Raw genomic sequence first — 21,670 nt, forward strand, 5'->3', positions numbered from 1 at the left:
AAAAACCATCATATAGCTTACTAAATACCCTACCAACTTCTACAGCATCCTACCTTACCAACCTATGTAGGTGAATGTTGGTGGGTGAGTGGGTGAGGGTAGGTTGACGGGTGTGGGTAGGTGGGAGAGTGTGGGGGGGTGGAGTAGGTGGATGGGTGGTTGGGGAAGGCACTCTGTCGGAGGGCCCACTGGCAGATCCAATCAGCGGTGATGTGAAGATCTTCATGATGTGAAGATCTTCATGATGTGAAGGTCTCTCTCTCTCTCTCTCTCTCCCTCTCTCTATCTCTCTACCATTAGTTTTCTCACTCTCTCACTTCTTTCTCTCTAATTAAAAAAATTAAGCATTTTATTTATTTTAATTTATTTTATTCAAAATTTATATTAATTATTACAAAACAATATTATTTTATTTTATTTTGTCTTCTTTCTTCTTATACGTTCCTACTACCTTGAGGGGGCGAATCGGCTTTCTTGTTGTCGGTTCAGCCGGAATCATAATTATTCTACGCCGAATAGCCTCACTACTCTTGATTTGCGGCTTCTTGGGCACAGTTCTCTGTAAAATATTAAAAATATTAATTAATTTTGTTTAAAATAAATTTATTATAAAATATAGTTTTCTTACCTTAGTAGACAAATCAATTGCCTCATCATGGTGTAAAATGTCGAGCGAAGGCATCGATAATGTTGCAGACGCAGACGTAGATGACGCAGACGTAGACGATGCTGACGTAGACGACGATGACAACGTCTCCGATACTAAAGATGATGCAGATGAGGGCGACGCTGATGACGATGATTCTGCTGGAACTAATCTCTTTTTATTTTGGCCGCTAATTCATCCTGCACCGTCTTGGCCAGCTCAGCTTTTCTCTTGCGCTCCAATCGTGAGAATTCTTGTTTTTTCCTCATTATTTCTGCGCGCTTCTGGCGACATAGCTGCGCCCTCACTCGCTCTTCTACGGTCTTCTCAATCTGATAGGCCAATTGTTGTGCGACCAGTCTTTCAGTCATTGATTCTTTGATCCACTGAAAAATGAAAAATCTGTATAAGTACATGTATATTAAATAATAATATCAATATACTTACTACACGAACAATCGCTATAATTTGGGTTAGTTGGGCAACGTGTTGTGCGTTGCCTGCACACCTAAGCAACTGAAAATAAATAAATAAATAAATATTTAAATATTAAATATTAAATAATATAAAAAAAGACCTTACTGCGTTTAAAATAACAATGAGCAGCCGATACAGCAGCTCGCGTGGGATATCATTAGTACTCTATAAATTATAAATAAAAATTATATACATAAATTATTTTTTATTTTTAAAATGTTTACTTACGGTTTCTATAAGCTGACAAATACTAACTATATTTTCCATTTTTCTTTTTCACCAACAAAAATTTGTTCACAAATAAATAGAAAAAACTTATTTCACAATGTGCTGTGATCAACTCAAAGTTTCTCTTGAGACTGACCGTTGAAAATTCTACCGAACGCTCGTAATATTAACAGGTAATATTTTTTCTACAATATGAGTATAAGATTAAGAGGGTTGGTAGTAAAACATAGCTGCTCTCTTTATCTCTCTTCCAAAAAGTAGTGGAGAAGCTTCATCACCCTCAAACTAGTTGTGAACTACATTTGTGATAAACATTGTTAACTTAAGATAAGAGGGTATGTAGTAAGCATAGCTGCGTAGGAGAGAGAGAGAGAAAGAGAGAGAGCGAACGTTTACTGCTACTATAGTAGCGCATCCCCATCAGGCCAGAACTATAGACAGCATGCGCTCCCCTCCTCCTCCACGCACTGTGGTCCACGCTGAGTCAGAGCGTAGGAGAGAGAGAAAGAAAGAAAGAGAGAGCATACGTTTACTACTATAGTAGCGCATCCCCATCAGGCCAGAACTATAGACAGCATGCGCTCCCCTCCTCCTCCGCACGCTCGGGCCCTATACCAAATGTATGCGTGTGTAGCTAATATAAACAATATGCATCCTTTAAGGTACATGTGGCATTGGCTCTAGTGGTAGAACGCTAGCCTGCCAACCCAGAGGACTCCGGTTCGATTCTCCGGTCTGTCTCTTCATTTTTTTCAAAAAATCTTCGCTATTTTCTATTCGTTTCATTCTCAATATAGCAAGTAAATTGTCAATAATATATATTTATAACTTTTAAAAAAAAAACATTTAAATTTAATTAGACTGAAAGCACTAGGTATAGGGTCCCTAGGGATTAGGAGTCCTAGGGACTAAGAGCCCTAGAAACCTTCTTAAAAAAATTATAAACAATTATTAATATTAATAATAATTAACATGGAGGGGTTAGGCTAGGGAATCAAAGGGTTAAACCAGCGACCCCCCACGAATATTGATAATAATAATTATTATTAACATGAAAGGGTTAAGCCAGGGGCCAAAGGGTTAAGCCCGTTGGGGCCAAAGGGTTACAGACCCCCCGCAGGTGTGCTGGAACATACATTGCTATACTACTTAATTATATTTTACGATTAAGATTTCGCTCTCGAGAATTCCGTTCGGACATAGTAATAAAACACTACAGCTAGCAGTATTCGTGTGCGCGACTCGGTGGAAATGAGCGGCAGAGGCTGATTCACGCTGCTGCAGCATGCTGTCGCAGCTTAGCTAGGTAATACGAGCCGATACAAGAAGCGTAAACGTCTAAAGCATATGTGCACATGGGTGGTCCGATAAGTACTTAGCCTCACCGCTCGATGGCGCCACTCTCGCAAAAGAAATATTCTATCACGTAGTACAACCTTCTCAATGGTTACTGTCAAGATTTCAGCCGAATCAGAGTTGTAGTTTATTTTGAGAGCGTGTGAAAGCAAGTGTGTCCGTTGATTTTTGAAAAATGGAAAAAGAGCAGTATCGGTCGGTGATTCGATTCTTGTTTTTGGAAGGGAAATCGCGCAGCGAAATCAAAAAGCGCTTGGATGCTGTGTACGGTGACTCTTCTCCTTCGATGGCGACCGTCAAAAATTGGGTTAACGAGTTTCAACGTGGTCGCACGTCGATTTTTGAAGAGCCACGTCCAGATGCTCCGAAAACGGCTACCACGGAGGATAACGTGACAAAAATTCACGATCTCGTATTGGCAGATCGACGACTGAAGGTGTGCAAGATAGCTAAGATCGTAGGCATCTCAAAAGACCGCGTGGGTCATGTCCTGCATGAAATTTTGGGCATGAGAAAGCTGTCGGCGCAATGGGTGCCGTGTTTGCTCACCCCGGACAACAAGCGCAACCGTGAGGCAACTTTAGAGCAATGTCTGACGCTGTTTAAGCGCAATCTGAAGGAGTTTCTGCGTCGTTTCGTGATAGTCGACAAAACATGGATCCACTGGTATACACCAGAGACCAAGGAACAGTCGAAACAGTGGATTTTACCTGGCGAAAGTGCTTCGAAGAAGGCGAAGACTGCCCCATCGGCCGGAAAGGTGATGGCCACTGTTTTCTGGGATTCACAAGGTGTGATCTACATCGACTACCTGGAGAGGGGCAAAACGGTCACAGGGCTGCACTATGCTGAATTATTGGGCCGACTCGTCGTCGAATTGCAGAAAAAACGGCCCCGTTTGGCGAAGAAAAAAGTGCTCTTCCACCATGACAACGCACCGGCTCACAGCTCCGCCGTCGCCATGGCCAAATTGGTCGAATTAGGCTACGAACTGCTGTCCCATCCATCGTATTCTCCAGATTTAGCCCCGTGCGACTTCTTTTTGTTTCCAAACTTGAAAAAGTCATTTGCCGGGCAAAATTTGAGTCGAATGAGGGGGTAATCGCTGCCACGGAAGCCTACTTTTCAGACCTCGAGGAAACGTATTTTTCAGACGGGTTAAAGAAGTTGGAGCATCGCTGGGCCAAGTGTATCGAACTAAAAGGAGACTATGTTGAAAAATAAAATGCCACTTTTCCAAAATTTTCGTTTTACTTTTGTAAGCTAAGTACTTATCGGACCACCCTCGTATATACTCTTCATCTATTGTCCCTTCCTCATCGATCTTAATAAAGGCTTATAGGTGTGACTAAGATATTGTATATCCTCTTTTCTATTTAACGTATTTTTATGTCAGCCAATATGTAACATTTCGGATATTCTTCGTTTCTTATAATTCTTTGCATAATACAATATCTTAGCTTTTTTCCAGTCAAATTCGTGTGAGAACGTTCTTCTATGTGTAGCTACTACTGTATCTGAATCAATGTTTTTTTTGTGTTCGTTTAATCTAATTTTTAATGAACGTTTACTTTCACCTACATAGACCTCTGAACATTGTTTGCAGATGAAACTGTAGACAATACCAGTGTTGTCTAATAAATCAGATTTGTCATTTCCTAAACGGATAAACTCTTGTAATGGTTTTTGTAATAACGGGATAGTCATAATGTTATGTTTCTTTAACACAGATGAACATTTTTTGAAGATGTTGCAATTATTAGGACTAGAGACTGTAGGTAATTTTTGATTTTCTAATTTTTTAGAATTATTATACCCCTTTTTTGTATTTATTGATACGTTTTTGTATATGTTTTTTGATAAGTAAGATCGATAATTATTCTTTTTCAGAATATTAGTAGAATATTATTAGAAACGTTGCTGAATATAATTAAAATTAAGTGATTTTCCATCTATCACTATTTCCCTTTGTTTCATCATTACAAATTTATCATTAAAACTTACTTTTATATTTTCTTATGGAGTCCTTTAAAACGATAATTGGAAACTTTGATTATTTTCGAAATAGAATCCTTGGGCTTCTTGAGAGAGAGAGTGTACGAGGTGTGTTCAAAAAGTAAGGCGACTTTGTATTTTTAAGAAAAAATATTTATTTATTTATCAATATTTATGTTGTCCCCTTCAAAGTAATCTCCCTCAGATACAATACACTTATGCCAACGGTTTTTCCAATCCTGAAAGCACTTCTCATAAGCACTTTTCGGTATAGGCTTAAGCTCTTCCAGCGATGCAGTCTTTATCTCTTCAATCGTTGCAAATTGCCGTCCTTTCATAGGTCTCTTTAGTTTTGGGAACAAGAAAAAGTCGCATGGGGCCAAATCCGGTGAATATGGTGGCTGAGGCATGATTGTGGTGTTGTTTTTGGCCAAAAAATCTCTCACAAGCAAAGATAAGTGAGCAGGGGCATTATCGTGATGCAAAAGCCATGAATTGTTTTTCCACAATTCTGGGCGTTTTCTTCGTATTGCTTCTCGCAAACGCGCATAACTTCAAGATAATACTGTTTATTGACCGTACGTCCATATGGTAAGAACTCCTGATGCACCACGCCATAGTAATCGAAGAAAACAGTGAGCAAAACTTTGACATTTGATCGAACTTGGAGTTCTTTTTTCGGTCTTGACTCATCTGGGCTCTTCCATTGTGACGATTGGACTTTAGTTTCGATATCATAACCATATACCCATGATTCGTCACCAGTTATGACCCTTTTGAGTAAATCTGGGTCGTCGTTGACGTCATTCAACAGTTCTTGAGCGATGCTCATGCGACGGTTCTTTTTGTCAAAATTTAGCAATTTCGGAACAAACTTCGCTGACACACGTCTCATGCCCAAAACGTTAGAAAAAATTTCGTGGCACGAGCCAAGATATACCATAATCCTGAGCAACTTCTCTGATAGTGATTCGACGATTTTCCAGAACAATTTTCTTCACTGCTTGAACGTTTTCATCAGTTGTTGACGTGCTTGGGCGTCCAGAGCGAGGCTCGTCATTGGCATCTTCCCGGCCATCTTGGAAGAGTTTGTACCACTTGTAAATATTTTTTTTACTCAGAACAGTTTCACCGTATGCCACCGTCAACATTTCAAGTGTTTCGGAGCACTTTATTTTATTTTTAACACAAAATTTGATGCAAATCCTTTGATCCATATTTTTCAATAGCAAGAAATCGCCGAGCACGCAAAACACTTATAACCTTTACGCCTCTCACAACCAAACAAAAAATGTTATACACTTGAAACTTGGTACAGATGTTCGACAAGAGTGAACCAATATAACAAAATAAAAAAATCGATAATCGAAAGTACGTTGCCCGTGAAATTTGAAAAGTCACCTTACTTTTTGAACACACCTCGTATAGCTAACACGTTACCGGCTGTAACTTTACGGATTTGACTGATCACGACTCGTGTATCGCTCTCTCTCCTTTCCTAAGCTACAGCGCTTGTTGACTATTTCATTCCTCACTACGATATTCTATTTTGTACAAATATAATTCTAGTTTATATTAGAATGAAAATTTTGAAATAATATACGTCATTCTCTAAAAGAAATTGCATTAGATTATCTAATATTTTGTTTCTAATCATGACACGATTTTGTTACGTCATTGAAGACGCATGTCAAAGACATTACTCTTATTATTTACAACAGGATATTCAAAGCGTTATGAGAATTGAGTAAGAAATGCAGTATTTTATTTCCACATACTTATTTTTATCATCTTTTGAAGATTTAGAAATACGTGTTAGATTAAAAAGTAAGAATTTTACAACAAACATTATTATTTGGATTCAAGTTTTAACAATTTACATCCTAATATCAACATGCAGCGTTACAATTATCGGAGTGGTTGGCAGAAGGTATGTCAATTTGCCAAATGTTTTTTTTAACTAGAATTTTCCAGTTTATTTTGTTAATGTATCTTCACTAACCTTCAATTTTAATATAAAAACTAATAACATTGAATCAGCTTTCAAATCTTAATATGCTTTTATCTAGTACATAAATTATAAGCTCAAATTATGTTTGGAATATTTATTTTATACATCTTTCAGTTAATAAATTAAGATCAAAAATCATTAACAGTCGAGTATACCGAAAGTCTATTTTTTTCACCGATAGGTGTATCCTGTTTTTCCAACTATTCATAAAAATAAAATATATTTCTAAAATATAAAAAATTTCGTGTACTACAATTAAAAAAAATCGTATAGCTTAGTATAATCCTATTTTTAACTATAAACTGTAACGGGACAATTATTTGGGTGAAGGAGCGCTGCAGCGTACGTGATCGCGAACGTATGCACGTGCCCGAAAGGCGCCGCGTTCGCGTGCAAAGTCACATACGCGAGGAGGACGCTGAATCTTCCCCCAACGGCTGAGCCGACGTCACACCTCGGCGAATCTAGTCAACGTGGCTGCTGCCCTGTTAATTGCTCTCTTGACAAGAGAAATCGAGGAGCGGGTGATCGAAGAGTGCTAGAAGGGGGAGAGACCGCGAAAACTCTCGCGATCGCGGCCGATACACTCGTTGCTCATGGGTTTATTCGGTGAGGGACTTTGAGAAAATGACCGGCAACGGATAGCTAGCTGGTATTTTACTTCAATTACCTCGGCTTTAATTAGCCGCCAGATAGATGGCGCGGATCGTCTTTCAGACGATCACTACAGAAAAATTGGATTCGGGTTAATAACAGTGACAAAGCTAGGTCGAACGTATGCAACCGATAGAAAAAGAATATCCGTGATACTAAGAAAAATTGTACACATTCTTTCGCTCGCGAACATTATACTCGTAAATTAGACGCTACCTTAGCTTTGTTGCTGACCAGCTGACAAAGCTTTATCGTCTCGCTATTACTGCTACCGCTGATGACGACGCTGGTACGGGTGCCTCTCGTCGAAGACTTTGACCACTGCGTGGCGCTGGATCTTGAGCTCGTCGAACTCGGGGTTTCAATCAGATGCTTGAGGAGGATCTCGGTCTCGGTAGCAGGTCGTCACACAGAATTATACTGTGAGAATAGCTCAATAGATTCGCCGCAAGGATTCGCTGGAAGTTTCACACTATTCGTTATACGAATATCACACTAAACCTACCTTCTCTTGTCCATTCTATTAGTCAACACACTGAAATCTCAGAAACGTTTTATTGATTTTGAGATTAGGTTCAGTGACTAGAGCAGAGAGGAAAAAATTGACGGAACATGTGCGCGCCGCCTCTCTCTCTCTCTCTCTCTCGCTCTCTCTCTCTCTATCTCGCGCTCTCTTGCTCGCCGCTTGGTTCGTTTCGCAACCGACGTCGCTTTGACGATTCAATTTGTGAAACGACGAATACTCGTTATAAAATACTTTAAGAGTTTGTAAGCAAAAGTTTTATTAATAAGAATATAACAAATTATAATTAGTAATTAATGAAATTTACGTGAAAATGTTTAGAAATTTTAAAAATAATAAAAATTTTTCAATCTTACCTAGAACAATGAAATCTTGATAATCGAATAAATGTATCAAGTTCAATATTTATTTGATTTATAATTATACCACCGTCAATCATTTTTTCTCCACCAGCGTAAACTGAATACAAGTTTTCATCTTCATTTAATATCGGTGGTAAAAAATCATGGATATTATTTTTAAACATTTCATCGGCTGCTTTATTAATGTCTAAGTATTTTGAAAATATCAGATTTAACAGAAACTTTAATTTAGTCTTAAAATCTTGAAATAGATTTTTCGATGCTGTAGAACATGCACTACCAATATATTTTGAGTAGTCAAGTGGCAACCCTTTTCTGAACATCACATCATCATTAACTGCTCTTGTTAAACTTATAGGTAGAAGTTTGTCTAAAAAATCTCCCCAAGAATTTTTTTGATAAACACTTATAGTTATATGTAAACTATGTTCATTAATATTTAAAGTATCTCCTTGATGAATAGTTCCACGCGGAAAGTATAATAAATCTCCTGCAGTGACAATTGTCTCCAGAATAGGCTCTCCTATTTCATTTTGAGTTAAGTTAGGAGATGCTTCCCGAGGTAGGTATTCCTTTTCAGTTCTTGGCTTATATAATCGCCATCTCTTTTTTCCCTCAATTTGCAATACAAATGCCTCTATATCATCATAATGAGGAGCGAAACCTTGACTGTTAGGAGGCGTCAAATATAAGTTAGCTCCAACAAAGCAGCAGAAAAATTCTTGAAGAGTAGCTGAAATAAAATATATTTCAAAAAGAGTACATTACATATATTGTGTTATATAGAAAACATATCAGTATTATTACCATTCATTACATGTAATTTCTGAATATATACTTGTGGATTAAGTAACCTTATCGAACATCCATTTGCATAGTAATCCCATACAATACTAGGTAATGCCCTACCCGGTGGATTATGAGTTTCCCTAATGTCATTAGAGAAACATGTTATATCTATATTTTTTGAAAAGATAATAACGTTCTCCCGCAATATACTGTCTAACATAGATGTTGACAATAAATTTCTGTAAAAGTTAGGTTTGTTTCGTTTAATATGCAAAGGCATTTTTTCCCAGTGATTTCTGAAACATATGAGTATGTATTTAGTATTATATTATAATGAGTGGAAACTTCGTTACATGTTTCTCTTTCTTTAATTAAATAAATACACTATATCTATACTATATATATTCTTTATGTATTTATAATGAGGCTTTCGGCGCAAGGAACTATTTCCTCACCGCGGAGCTATGCATAAGGTAAATGAGAGATAAAAAGACAAACGGACTACGACAGGCGTGCACTCGTGAATAAGATAGAGACAGCAATAGACCTAATGAGTAGCCGATGGAATAGCGGTAGAATAACAAGATGATGGAGAAAGGAAAAAAGCCCTTTGGCGCCACCACCCAACAAACAAGTTTTCGATTGTAAAGAGCAGAGCTGCTAGACGTGAAAACAAGAGAGAGAGTTTATCAAATAGGCAAAAATTCCATTTGTGGTCAATACTGCACAATCGAGAAAGGGTTCTAAACTTAGTGGCGATCTTTTATCCATCAGTCATAGATAAACATTAGAACAGCGACTGTTTTCGAATAAACAGAAACTTTTTCTTTACTTCGTGTGATGCGCGCGTAATGTAAATATCGATTCATTAACTGTTTCTATCTTTCTCTGTGCTTTCTCACTTAACCGCTCTCTCACTGACTGCTTTTATGCTGTATTCTTTCATATAATTTTTCTTTTTTTTTTATGTTATAGTTTATTTTCCTATTAAATATTGACTCATAACATTTAAAACTGTGTGTTATCATTCGCCCACGCCTATTAATCAACTACTACTACTACTGACTCTAATTCCCTTGTCTGTTTCAGCATCGTGATTGTTTTCTTTTGCGGATTACAGTTACTAATAGGACGGGCGACACTCTTTCTAGGAGTAGTGATTTGACCTTTCTCTGCTTATTACCAGTGGTAATTTTCATAAATAGATACCATCCTAATGGCTGGTATCTGTTTATGAAAAACTTTTACACGATTATAAGAAGAGTATCGACAAACAGAATGAAAATAATGAATAAAATTAGCGAAAGGGAGGAACAGTCGCAGCAAGGTAGTCAATATTTTGTCATTTTGAAATTATTAGATGTAAGATACGAGATGATTCCATGCTAGGATTGCTGTACTCGTTTTACCTTGTGGACATATCGCTGTATGCATGAAATGAGCATCAAGAATTCGTGATTTTCCAATATGTCGTCAAAGTATTACGATGCGTGTTCATGCTTATTTTGCGTAGATTTGTTCTTTATGGAGCTATCGGGCCGAGTTTCGTTATAACCCCCAATCTAGTTCGCACTGTGTTATCGTGCTCTTCAACTTTATTATATGACAAGCAAACGAACGATACTCGTGATTTATAAAAGTACACAAAAAAATCTGGCACTTTTGTTTGCATTTAAATTTACATGTAACAAAGAAATTTTCCGAGTGTGATAAATATAAAACAATGACGTGTCTGCAACCTTTCTATCAAGTAAAATAAAGTGTGTAAAATTGTTTCTCACAGTATTACAATAGTATGATACAGAGATGCGTGTAAAATTATCTGACCAAGCATAGTTTTGTATAAATAATGTATAAGAAAAACTGATCATTATAAGGTATTTTTATCATGATATAAAATAACATCATTAGAAAATTAAATGCTTGATTAAATTAAATTATGAGACTTTAAGGCAGCGTCAACAGCTTAAGGAAGTTTTGTCTGAACTGGATTCTCGAGTCTCGTCAGGGCAATCTTCACTTCGCATAAAAGATTTTAATGGTATTCCTAAAATTGTTTCTTCAAAAAATATGTGAGTGCAGTCAATAATTCTTCAAATCTCTCAGTTTATTACCAGAATATAGGCAGCTTTAAATCTAAATACGACACTTTTATCCAGAATGTTGTAACTAATGCCCACAGATATAATATTATAGTTTTAACGGAATCCTGGCTTGATGGCACTATTGATGATGCGATTCTTCGGATTCCTGGTTATATCTGCGTGAGGAGTGATCACTGTAGTATTCGCAATGGGAATTCAAGAGGTGGAGGTATCTTGATTTGGATAGAGGACACCTGCTTAATCAAATTATAAAAACGTGTCAATTTAACTTAGAGCACGTGATCCTTAGACTTGACTACGGTTTCACCTTCATTCACTCTGTTGCCTATCTGCCACCAATTTCATCACTGACGCCGTCCATCTTTTCAACTTCACTTGATGGCTTTTGTGCATCAATGGAGGAAGTTTCGCTGTTGTACCCATCTTCGACGTTGCTTGTGGTTGGTGACTTTAACCTCCCTAGCTGCTCCTGGTCGGATAATGATCGACGGCTCTGTGCTGATGGTGCTCATGCTGATCGTGTCATTCGCTCGTCTGCCTATCGTCTTGAGAGTTGCATGAGTACACTTCAATCCAACCAGTTGTATCCTCTAATAGTGTTGGTAACACGGTTAATCTTGCGTTCTGTAGCGACTGTGCGCAGGTGAACTCTCCGCTGGATCCTTTGGCACCGTCTGACAGATCATGAACCTGTCTCTGTGGATATTCTGCGTTCGTCGTCGCAGCGGTCTTCTGTGCCGCAGAGATCTACAGCTTACTTCAATTTTAGTAAGACAGACTATTCTTCGATAAATTCTACACTCTCTGCAATAGATTGGGATGCTTTTTTTGCAAATAGTCAGCACAATACTGACACCCTTCTCTGTTGACTGGATCTATCGTCTCAAGCTTTCCTAAATGGATATCGGAGGAATTAAGAGATGCTATCTTTGTCGCCGTGGGCGCAGGGTGAAATAAACTTTTAGTTGGTGTGAGGATAACTTTATTTAATTCAAAACAAGACTTACAAATGTAACGCGACTCGGCAGAACGTAAACCGCGAAGCTGGCAGAAGGCCGAGCTGTTAGCTGGTCACGGGTTCGGGCTAGAGTGCCAGGGATCGCCCCAACTACCTCGCGTTTCTCCTCGGAAGAATCCAGTCAAAAGGGCAAGTCCCTCCCATGAGGTCCGTGGAAAGGGTAGCTGGGACCGCGGGTTGACATTAAAAAAAACGAAAGTTGGGCGCGCGTTTTCCTTTAAATAAACTCATTAACGCTGACACGCGACCGTTGACGTTTAATGTGTTTATTGCAGATGGCCATAAATTCTCCAGCAATTCGTTCGAGAATTATGAAGTTTTTTTGCATAAAACGGTAAACTTCTGGTCAACACGTGGAGAGAAAGTGCACGCCACATCACCCCCTTACCAGTGGTAACGCTGAACTAGAGTTAAGACTGTTCTATAGTCCAGGTACGCAAAAGAACAAACTATGAAAAACTAGCTTGGTAACAGTCTGGGAAATGAACATTTCGTCCAGAACGAGTGGTAAAGCGGTTCTTGTAAGCAGGACATGGCTGTTGAACATTAACATGCGCTTCGTTATTACAATTGAAGTTGTGTGGTCCAAACTGCTCGGCATTATCATGTGCAGGGACTATTTCAAAAGGAGGCGTATCTTTATCACAATTACGTTGTACTACGATATCGTAGTCCACTTCGTCATAACATTCACGATTGCATTTGTTATTTACATTGTTTTCGATGTTATCGGATACAATAAATGCGGGCTTGAGTCTGTCGATAGAAACGCGGACCTTTTACCCGTTTATATCGATAACGAAAGATTTGTCGTTGCGTTCGAGGACTTTATAAGGCCCGTCGTACGGAGGGTCGGATGGACCTCGTATGGCATCGTGGCGCAAAAAACCGTAAGGAGTAGTAGCTAAATCCTTAAAAATAAAGACGTTTTTTTCGCCGTATCGTTGTGTAGGTGATGGCTTCAGGTTATTGATGCGCTTTTTGAAAGCTTCAACGAAGTCTGAAGTCGGATTTTGGTTGCTTGCGTGGAAAAATTCCGCGGGTAAACGCAATCCGACGCCGTATACAAGTTCTGCTGCCGTCGCTCCAAGATCCTCATTTAATGCACTACGCGTACCTAAAAAAACTACTGGTAGTACGGATATCCAATCGTTACCGTCGTGACATTTTATTGCTGCCTTAACCCATTTCTTCCCAAGGCGCAATTTTATAGTCGATTTGTTTTTGACCGAGGAAAACCTCAAAATAATCGAAAATGTATACTAGAAGTCACTTTTCTATTGTAAAATTTCCCGCTCTTTACGAATCTTCAGTCAGAATTAGGATATTTTTCACGGAAAATTACAAAATGGCGTCTTGAATGTTGATAAAAATTTAGTATTACATTAGAATTTTTCTTTCAGAAATTAGTTGCTGAAATTTATAGAATCAGGATGAAAATGTAGATTTACATTGAAAATATTAGTTCTTTGATAAACCTAGGCATTACAAATTTTCCTGGAACATTTTTCCAAGATGGCGGCCAGCAACATGTTGACAAGCGGGGAAATCTAAAAATTTTCTAAATAAAAGCCGATTTAGAGAAAGAATATATACTACCTATACTTTCGATGTCGCTGAATACAATGCTAGTGTCAATTTCAATTTTATAAAATGGCGGATCCAATATGGCGTCGGTAATACCAAAATCAGTTTGTGTCGATAAAATCGCAAATCTAAGTGCTACATTTTGTCTTGAATTTTTAGCACTTTTTCTAGTATTTTCCAAAATAATTGATGCAATAGTGGAAGAAATTATTCATCAAGCGTACCTGTTTTTTCAAGATGGTAAGAGTCAAAACAATTTGCACATAGATACTCTTGACATTGTTCGCAATAAGTATTCGTACGTTTCTTGCAGTCATTGCTAGCTTTGCATATTCTTTGTGAAGATTTTGTGGATTTATTGTGGATATGATGATACTCTCTGAAACAAGTATCACAGAAATGAGTTTTGCACTCATAGCAATAAAATATTGTTCTTATGGTACCCTTTATACACATTCGTCTACGATCAGGTATTGTGAGTTTCAAATGCTTTGATAACTTTTGAATCGGTTGCTCTAAATAAGACTTTGCAACACTTTTTACAAAATCTTTACTAGACATTCTCTTTTTGTTCACCATATTGTACAAAATCAAAGCATTTGTCAGTGAAGACTCGATCAATCTACATAAAATAACCCATGTCCATTTCTTTGAACCAATATTCGTTTTTAGATCACTGCAGTATTGATCATGAAGATCAACTCCTCCCATAAATTTATTGTATGTCTTGAATGCTCCAGGAAATTCAATTGGTACTTTACGTTTAGCTGTTTTATAATATGGACACTGGTTTCGAGTCCATTACCGTAATGTAATTTATACCACTGGTTTTATCATGACTTACAACATAAGATCCTCTAACAGCTTTCTTTTTATCTAGTTTATGTTTATCTATCAATGTCTTCTGTTCGGGATTTTTGATCAATGTTTTCGAGTTTTTACTTGATTTATCCAACACTTTTGGAAACATCTCCTTTGTAAAAACACGATCATCTCTAACCGTACCTGTTGCACGCAGGTTTTGTTTTTTCAAGTGTACCAGTAAATCAGGGGATGTGAAAAATCTATCAAAATATAGATGATATTTAGCTACATCATTCTTATCGACCGATGTTAGAAAAACATGAAGCATATTCATCACTGCCCGAGATCCTAAACTGCATTTAGAGAACTTCGTGTCACTTTGACAATCATTTTTTCCACAATAGATATCTATTTCTAAAACAAATCCATTAGAAGTACAAAGGGCCCATAATTTTATTCCACAACGTATTGGTTTGTCTTTGATGAATTCTTTTAGAAGCGTGCGACCGAAAAATTTAATCATCATTTTATCTATTGATAAAGAAGAGCAAAAAAATCCAAACTGTTTTACATTTTCTCTGAAAATGTTTAAAATTACACGAACTTTCCAAACTTTGTCATTATCAGTCTTATCCGAATTTTTCGAAGTTTTCAAATTAGACTTAATTTTTTCAAACAAATTTCTATTCATCGTTTCTGAAACAACATCGGAATGCCACATTTCATCAGTCGACCAGTAATCTCTATAGCTTTTACGAATATTGGAAGTGGAAAAAATGATAATACCTAAAAATTTGTTAAAATGATCTGGATCTAATTCAAATCCAATTTCAGTTATCGCTTCAATAATGTAATCTCTCATTCTATCACAAAAAAACATTTCAAATAATTCTCGAGGTTCCTTTCCTAGTACATTTTGTTTTATTGCTTCAAAATTATATATTTCTGATTCAAGTTGAACATCGTATGGTCTTTCTTGATCTATCCATTCGTATTTATGTGAGGCTTCTAACTTTTTCTCGTTCGCGGAAAAATTTCGATACACTTCTTCATAAGATAAGGCTACTGCATCAGTGAATCTAGAAGTTCCATCAGCTTCTCCGTCATTATCGAGACCTTCTACATCACTATTATCATCATCGGGTACCCACATAACTTCATGATCATTTTCACCTTCATCACTATGATCATTGTTTTCTACAACACTGCTATCAACACTGGCATTCCTCATCGACTTACGTTTCGGCATGATTTTGCCAGTTTTATGAAACTTCTTTTAGAGTCCGAATCTGATAAATATTTATCTTGAAAAAATACTCGGTGAATAGTAAAGCTCGCCAATTATCCTGAAAAGGACTATTGGAGAGACAGCCGAAGAAAAGAGTGAATATGCTCCAACTATCTTGAAAAAGACCGTTAGAGAAATACGCACTTTTCAATCCTCCACAAGATGGAAAATCTCGCCAATTATCCTAAAAAGGACTATTGGAGAGACAGCCGAAGAAAAGAGTGAATATGCTCCAACTATCTTGAAAAAGACCGTTAGAGAAATACGCACTTTACAATACTCGAGAAGACAAAGGATTTATCCAACTGTAGGGACAAAGAATCCAGAAAAAAATATAGTAATTAGATTCGCAATTTTATCAACATTACCTGATTTTGGTACTACCAACGCCATATTAGATCCGCTATTTTGTAAAATTGAAAACGGACATTAGCATTGTATTCAGCGATATCGAAAACATAAGAATTGAGTACCCACTCACTGGTGCTCATCATTTTGGTATTAACGACGCCATATTGGATCCGCCATTTTGCAAAATTGAAATTGACACTAGCATTGTATTCAGCGACATCGAAAGTATAGGTAGTATATATACATTCTCTAAATCGGCTTTTATTTAGAAAATTTTAGATTTCCCCGCTTGTCAACATGTTGCTGGCCGCCATCTTGGAAAAATGTTCCAGGAAAATTCGTAATGCTTAGGTTTATCAAAGAACTAACATTTTCAATGTAAATCTACATTTTCATCCTGATTCTATAAATTTCAGCAACTAATTTCTGAAAGAAAAATTCTAATGTAATACTAAATTTTCATCAACATTCAAGATGCCATTTTGTAATTTTCCGTGAAAAATATCCTAATTCTGACTGCAGATTCGTAAAGAGCGGGAAATTTTACAATAGAAAAATGACTTCTAGTATACATTTTCGATTATTTTGAGGTTTTCCTCGGTCAAAAACAAATCGACTATAAAATGGCGCCTTGGGAAGAAATGGGTCAAGTTGCCTGTGCACTCCTTCTACTTGGCCGTTTGCTTGTGGATGGTAACTTGTTGTACGAATTCGCTTTGTACCTAACAAATTACATAATTCTGCAAAAAGCGCTGATTCGAATTGACGGCCTTGGTCGGTAGTTATACGCGCGGGCACGCCGAATCGAGCAATCCAAGTCGAGAGTAAAGCTTTAGCAACGGTGTTAGCTTCCATGTCGCTAAGAGGGACTACTTCAGGCCAGCGAGAAAAACGATCGACGCATGTTAGACAATAACGGAACCCTTGACAATAACGGAACCCTTGACAATAACTCATGGTTATAATATCAATGTGTATATGTTCGAATCGATTGGCTAATTTCTCAAATTGCGCGACTGGAGAGTACACGTGTCGAGTAACTTTGCATCGCTGGCATGAAATGCACGCTCGCGTCCACTCTTTACAATTTTTGTTAATATTAGGCCAAACGAAACGCGAAGTTACCAGTTGTTGAGATGCGCGTGTGCCAGGGTGCGAAAGGCAATGTAGTGAGTTAAAAACGGCGCGACGTAAAGGTAAGGGCACATATGGTCGTACGACGTCGCTTGTCGTATCACAATATAAATGCACGTTGTAATCCGGAAAATAAACCTTTTTTAGTTTAAGTGACCAAATTTTGGATGAGAGCAATTCGCGCAACTCGAGATCGCTTTTCTGAGCAGAAGCGAGAGAATCGTGATCGACGAATGAGGCGATTGCTTCGACGCGAGACAATGCATCGGCAACACAATTTTCGGAACCTTTAATATGCCTAATATCAGTAGTGAATTGCGAAATGTAATCCAGATATCTGAATTAACGTGGTGAACACTTATCTAAATTCTGTTGGAAAGCGTAAGTAATAGGCTTATGGTCCGTAAAAATTGTAAAATTTCTACCTTCCACCATATGTCTGAAACGTTTGACCGATTTATAAATCGCGTAAAGTTCTCGATCGTATGCGCTGTATTTACGTTCGGTCTGCGTTAATGACTTTGTGTAAAAAGCTAAAGGTTGCCATGCGTTAATCACGCGTTGTTGTAAAACACCACCAACGGCAAAATCCGAAGCATCTACGACAATGCTGATAGGCGCGCCAGGGGCAGGGTGCGCAAGCATTGTTGCTTTAGCAAGAGCGCTTTTTGATTTATTAAAAGCGTCACGAGCTTCGTCTGTCCAGTCTATGGGTTTTTCCATCCAGCAAATTGTTCAATGGTTGCAGAATAGCGGCGACGTGAGGTACGAATCTACGGTAAAAGTTAAACATGCCGAGATAACCGCGGAGGCTTTTAATCGTAGATGGCAACGAATACTTAATGATCGACTCGACGCGTTCTTCCATAGGAGCGATGCCATCGGCATTAACTTTGTACCCGAGAAAAGTTATTTCGCTTTGACCGAACACACATTTTCCGGGATTAACCACCACGCCATACTCAGAAAAACGATCAAACAAAATCTTCAAGTGCTCGAGATGTTGCTTCTCATCATCCGATGCAATCAAAAAATCGTCGATGTACACGAATACAAAATCTAAACCGCGTACAATCTCGTCAACAAAGCGTTGGCACGTCTGCGCAGCGTTTCTTAGATCGAACATCATCATAAGCGGCTCGAATAATCCGAAAGGCGTTGTAAGCGCTGCTTTTTCGGGGGCGATGGGAATTTGATGAAACGCGCGCACAAGGTCGATCTTCGAAAATACCTTTCTACCGTGTAGATTATACGCAAAATCTTCGATGTGTGACGGAGTGTAGTTGTCTGCGACGGTGCGTTCGTTGAAGGCGCGATAATCGCCGCATGGACGAGGGCTTCCGTCCTTCTTAGCAGCAACGTGGAGTGGCGTCGACCATGGGCTCTTTGATGGCCGCATGACGCCTTGCCGTAACAGCATGTCAAATTCGATTTTTACTACCTTCAACCGATCAGGTCGAAGGCGACGAGGCTTCGCACGTATAGGCGGACCAGGCGTCGTCTTGATGTGGTGCTGTACTCGGTGCTTTATTTCGCCTTTCCGAAAACTTGGCGGGCGCGTGAGGTCCGGGTACTTGGCCAAAAGTTCGTAATACGCAGAGGCACCGATCACTGTTTTGACTGACGTCTTTCCTCCTTCGAATGAGATTCCACGCACTGACAAACCTGTGGTATTATCGATCAAGGTTTTTCTTTTTGGATCGATTAGCAGGCCATAATGCGAGAGGAAATCCATTCCGATAATCGCGGAACTCACGTCGGCGATGACGAACGGCCAGTTAAACTCGCGGCGTAGCGATAGGTTAAGGCTTAAGGACACGATTCCGTAGGTGCTAATTGTAGATCCGTTAGCAGCAAAGAGTTCGTAAGCATTTTTCTTCGTTTCCTTGGCCAGCCACTTTCGCGGGTATACCCACAAATGAGCACCAGTATCCACGAGGAAAGATTTATTTGAATTTAAGTCTTTCACATGAATTCGGCGATGCGCGAAGTCGTCAGAACTCGCCGCGTTTACTGACGGCGCACGTCGTTTCCCGACTAGGTACATGGTCTACGGCACTTTTCCGCACGCTCCTGAAACCTCTTATGGTAAAAACAAAGGTACCCATCCGGAGAGTTGTTGTTCGGCGTCGGTGCAGGAGTCATACCGCGACCACGTTTTTCAAATCCTCGGCGAGAACGAGAATGTGAGCGGCTTTGCTGACTAGTGATCGCGTCGATTTTCGCCGTCAGCTTGCGCATCTGTTCGACGAGAACAGCGAAATCAGAAATTTCACTGATCTGCTGCTTAGGCTTTTGAGGGTTTACGGCGTGAACCGTGTCCGCCAACTTCAGAACTTTATCCAGTTCTGTCCCGCTGGAAGCTGCCATGACAGCTTGCACTTGCGAGGGTAGACGAGTCTTCCATACCTGAAGAATGAACTCGTCAGTCGTTGACGACGTCGCGTGCGTCTTCATGCTCCGGTAAAATTCGGAAGGAGTGCGGTCTCCCATCTCCTCGCCTTCGAGCAACTTGCATACGCGCGCGCTATCTGATTCGGTGAAACGCTCGATCAGCTTCACCTTCAGATCGTCGTATAAGCCTTGATTCGGTGCGTTGACGAGGACATCTTCCACTTTCGCGATGGCACATGGCGTCAAAGCTGCGACAGATTGGCAGTATTTGGCCTCGTCGTCTGTGATGCTGGCATTCTTGAATGCAACTTGCTAAGAGCCTCGTGTAAACGTTTGATTTTACGAGATTATAGATTGTACATCAAGAGGACCGAGGACTCGTTGACATCAGATCCTAGTTTATTTTGGAAATTTGCAAACAGCAAAGGAAGGTGCAATGATTACCCGACTAGCATGTCAGTGGATGACTGCACTGCTACATGCGGATTGGATATTGCAAATTTATTTGCGAAGCGATTCTCTTCGGTGTTTGTTGCGTCAGCTGTGGATGGTGCTCTTCCGGGACCTGCGTTCGACTCGGAATCTTTCTCGGGTATTGCCCTTTCACATGAAGATGTGACCAGGGGCCTTTTTCGGGTTAGGCCATCGGGTGGTGCCGGCCCGGATGATATCCCGCCAACGTTCGTCGTTAATTGTTTAGAAAATCTGGCTCAACTACTGCTGATAATATTTAATTCTTCCCTCCATACAGGTACTTTTCCCTTCTCCTGGAAGCATTTCTTCACTATTCCGATGTATAAAAACGTGGCAATAAGAAATTCGTTTCCAACTGCCGCCCGATAGCTAAATTGAATGTGTTTTCAAAGTTGTTTGATTACCTGGTATCCCTTAAACTATCACCTTTTCTCTTCCGCTCCATTAATGTCTCCCAACATGGTTTCGTCACATCTCGCTCGACCATCACTAACCTTGCTGAGTTTGTCGAATTTTTGACAGACGGCTTTGACGTTGATGTGCAGGTGGATACGGTTTATACAGACCTAAGCAATGCTTTCCACTGTGTCAATCATGCATTATTATTGTCTAAGCTGTCTTTTTGTGGGGTTCATAGTGTGTTGCTTGCATGGTGCTCTTCCTACCTGACTGATCGCACTTATTCTGTGAAGCTGCAGCAATTCATATCATCCGCGTATACGACTGTCTGTGAGGTACCACAGGGCTCTCACCTTGGCCCGTTGTTCTTCATCATTTTTATTAATAACGTTTTTTCAGTCATCGAATCTTCTATGATTTCGTTCTACGCGGATGACGCAAAGCCGTTTAAGGCGATACGTTCCATGATTGATGCAGATGAGTTGCAGTCTGATCTTGAGTTGTTTCGGGTGTGGTGTGAGACTAATCGTCTGACCCTGAACATTAAAACCCTGAACATTAAAAAATGTGCAACACTCACCTTTTATCAATGCAAACCTCCAATATTGTTTAATTATCATTTCGATTCTGTTGCCATAGGTAGAGTAACGAAGTTTAAGGACCTGGAAGTTCTATTCGATCCTAAACTTAGTTTCGAGGCTCATATTAACTAAACCTGTCTTTCTGCGTCTCGTGCGCTGTCTCTGATTTTTAGACAGTGCCGTGCCTTTAGGCAGCCCGGCTTGCTTGTTGCACTATATAATGCACTTGTTCGCTCCGACTAACCTTTGCATCAATAATATGGTCTCCGCGTTACGATATACATACTAAATCTTTGGAGATAATTCAACATTTTTTGCGTTTTGTGTCTAATAAATTTGGTCATTGCATGGATCCGTACTCCCATGATTATACGGAAGCGGCGAGATCTTTTAATGTTTGCTCGATCTCTTCATTTATCAAATATTAATCTGCTTTGTTTTTATATAAATTATGTCACAACTTCGTTGTCTCTACTTTCCTTTCTAACCGGATT

At 39.1% G+C, this 21,670-nt stretch overlaps 1 protein-coding gene across 1 annotated transcript in view; it reads right to left on the bottom strand.

Moving 5' to 3' along the window:
• The window catches only part of LOC131671689 (ribosomal oxygenase 1), a 140,800-nt gene that overhangs the window by 50,341 nt on the left and 68,789 nt on the right, over nt 1-21,670 (bottom strand). Inside the window, exons 2-3 of the mRNA XM_058948308.1 lie at nt 9,060-9,337; nt 8,247-8,985 (exon numbers count right to left, since the gene is read on the bottom strand). Of these exons, the coding sequence (XP_058804291.1) occupies nt 8,247-8,985; nt 9,060-9,337 (1,017 nt within the window). The remainder of the gene's footprint in view (nt 1-8,246; nt 8,986-9,059; nt 9,338-21,670) is intronic.

The sequence above is a fragment of the Phymastichus coffea genome, unplaced genomic scaffold, assembly GCF_024137745.1.
Source record: "Phymastichus coffea isolate CEN01 unplaced genomic scaffold, Cenicafe_Pcof_1.1 PCOF00010, whole genome shotgun sequence".
Lineage (NCBI taxonomy): Eukaryota > Metazoa > Arthropoda > Insecta > Hymenoptera > Eulophidae > Phymastichus > Phymastichus coffea.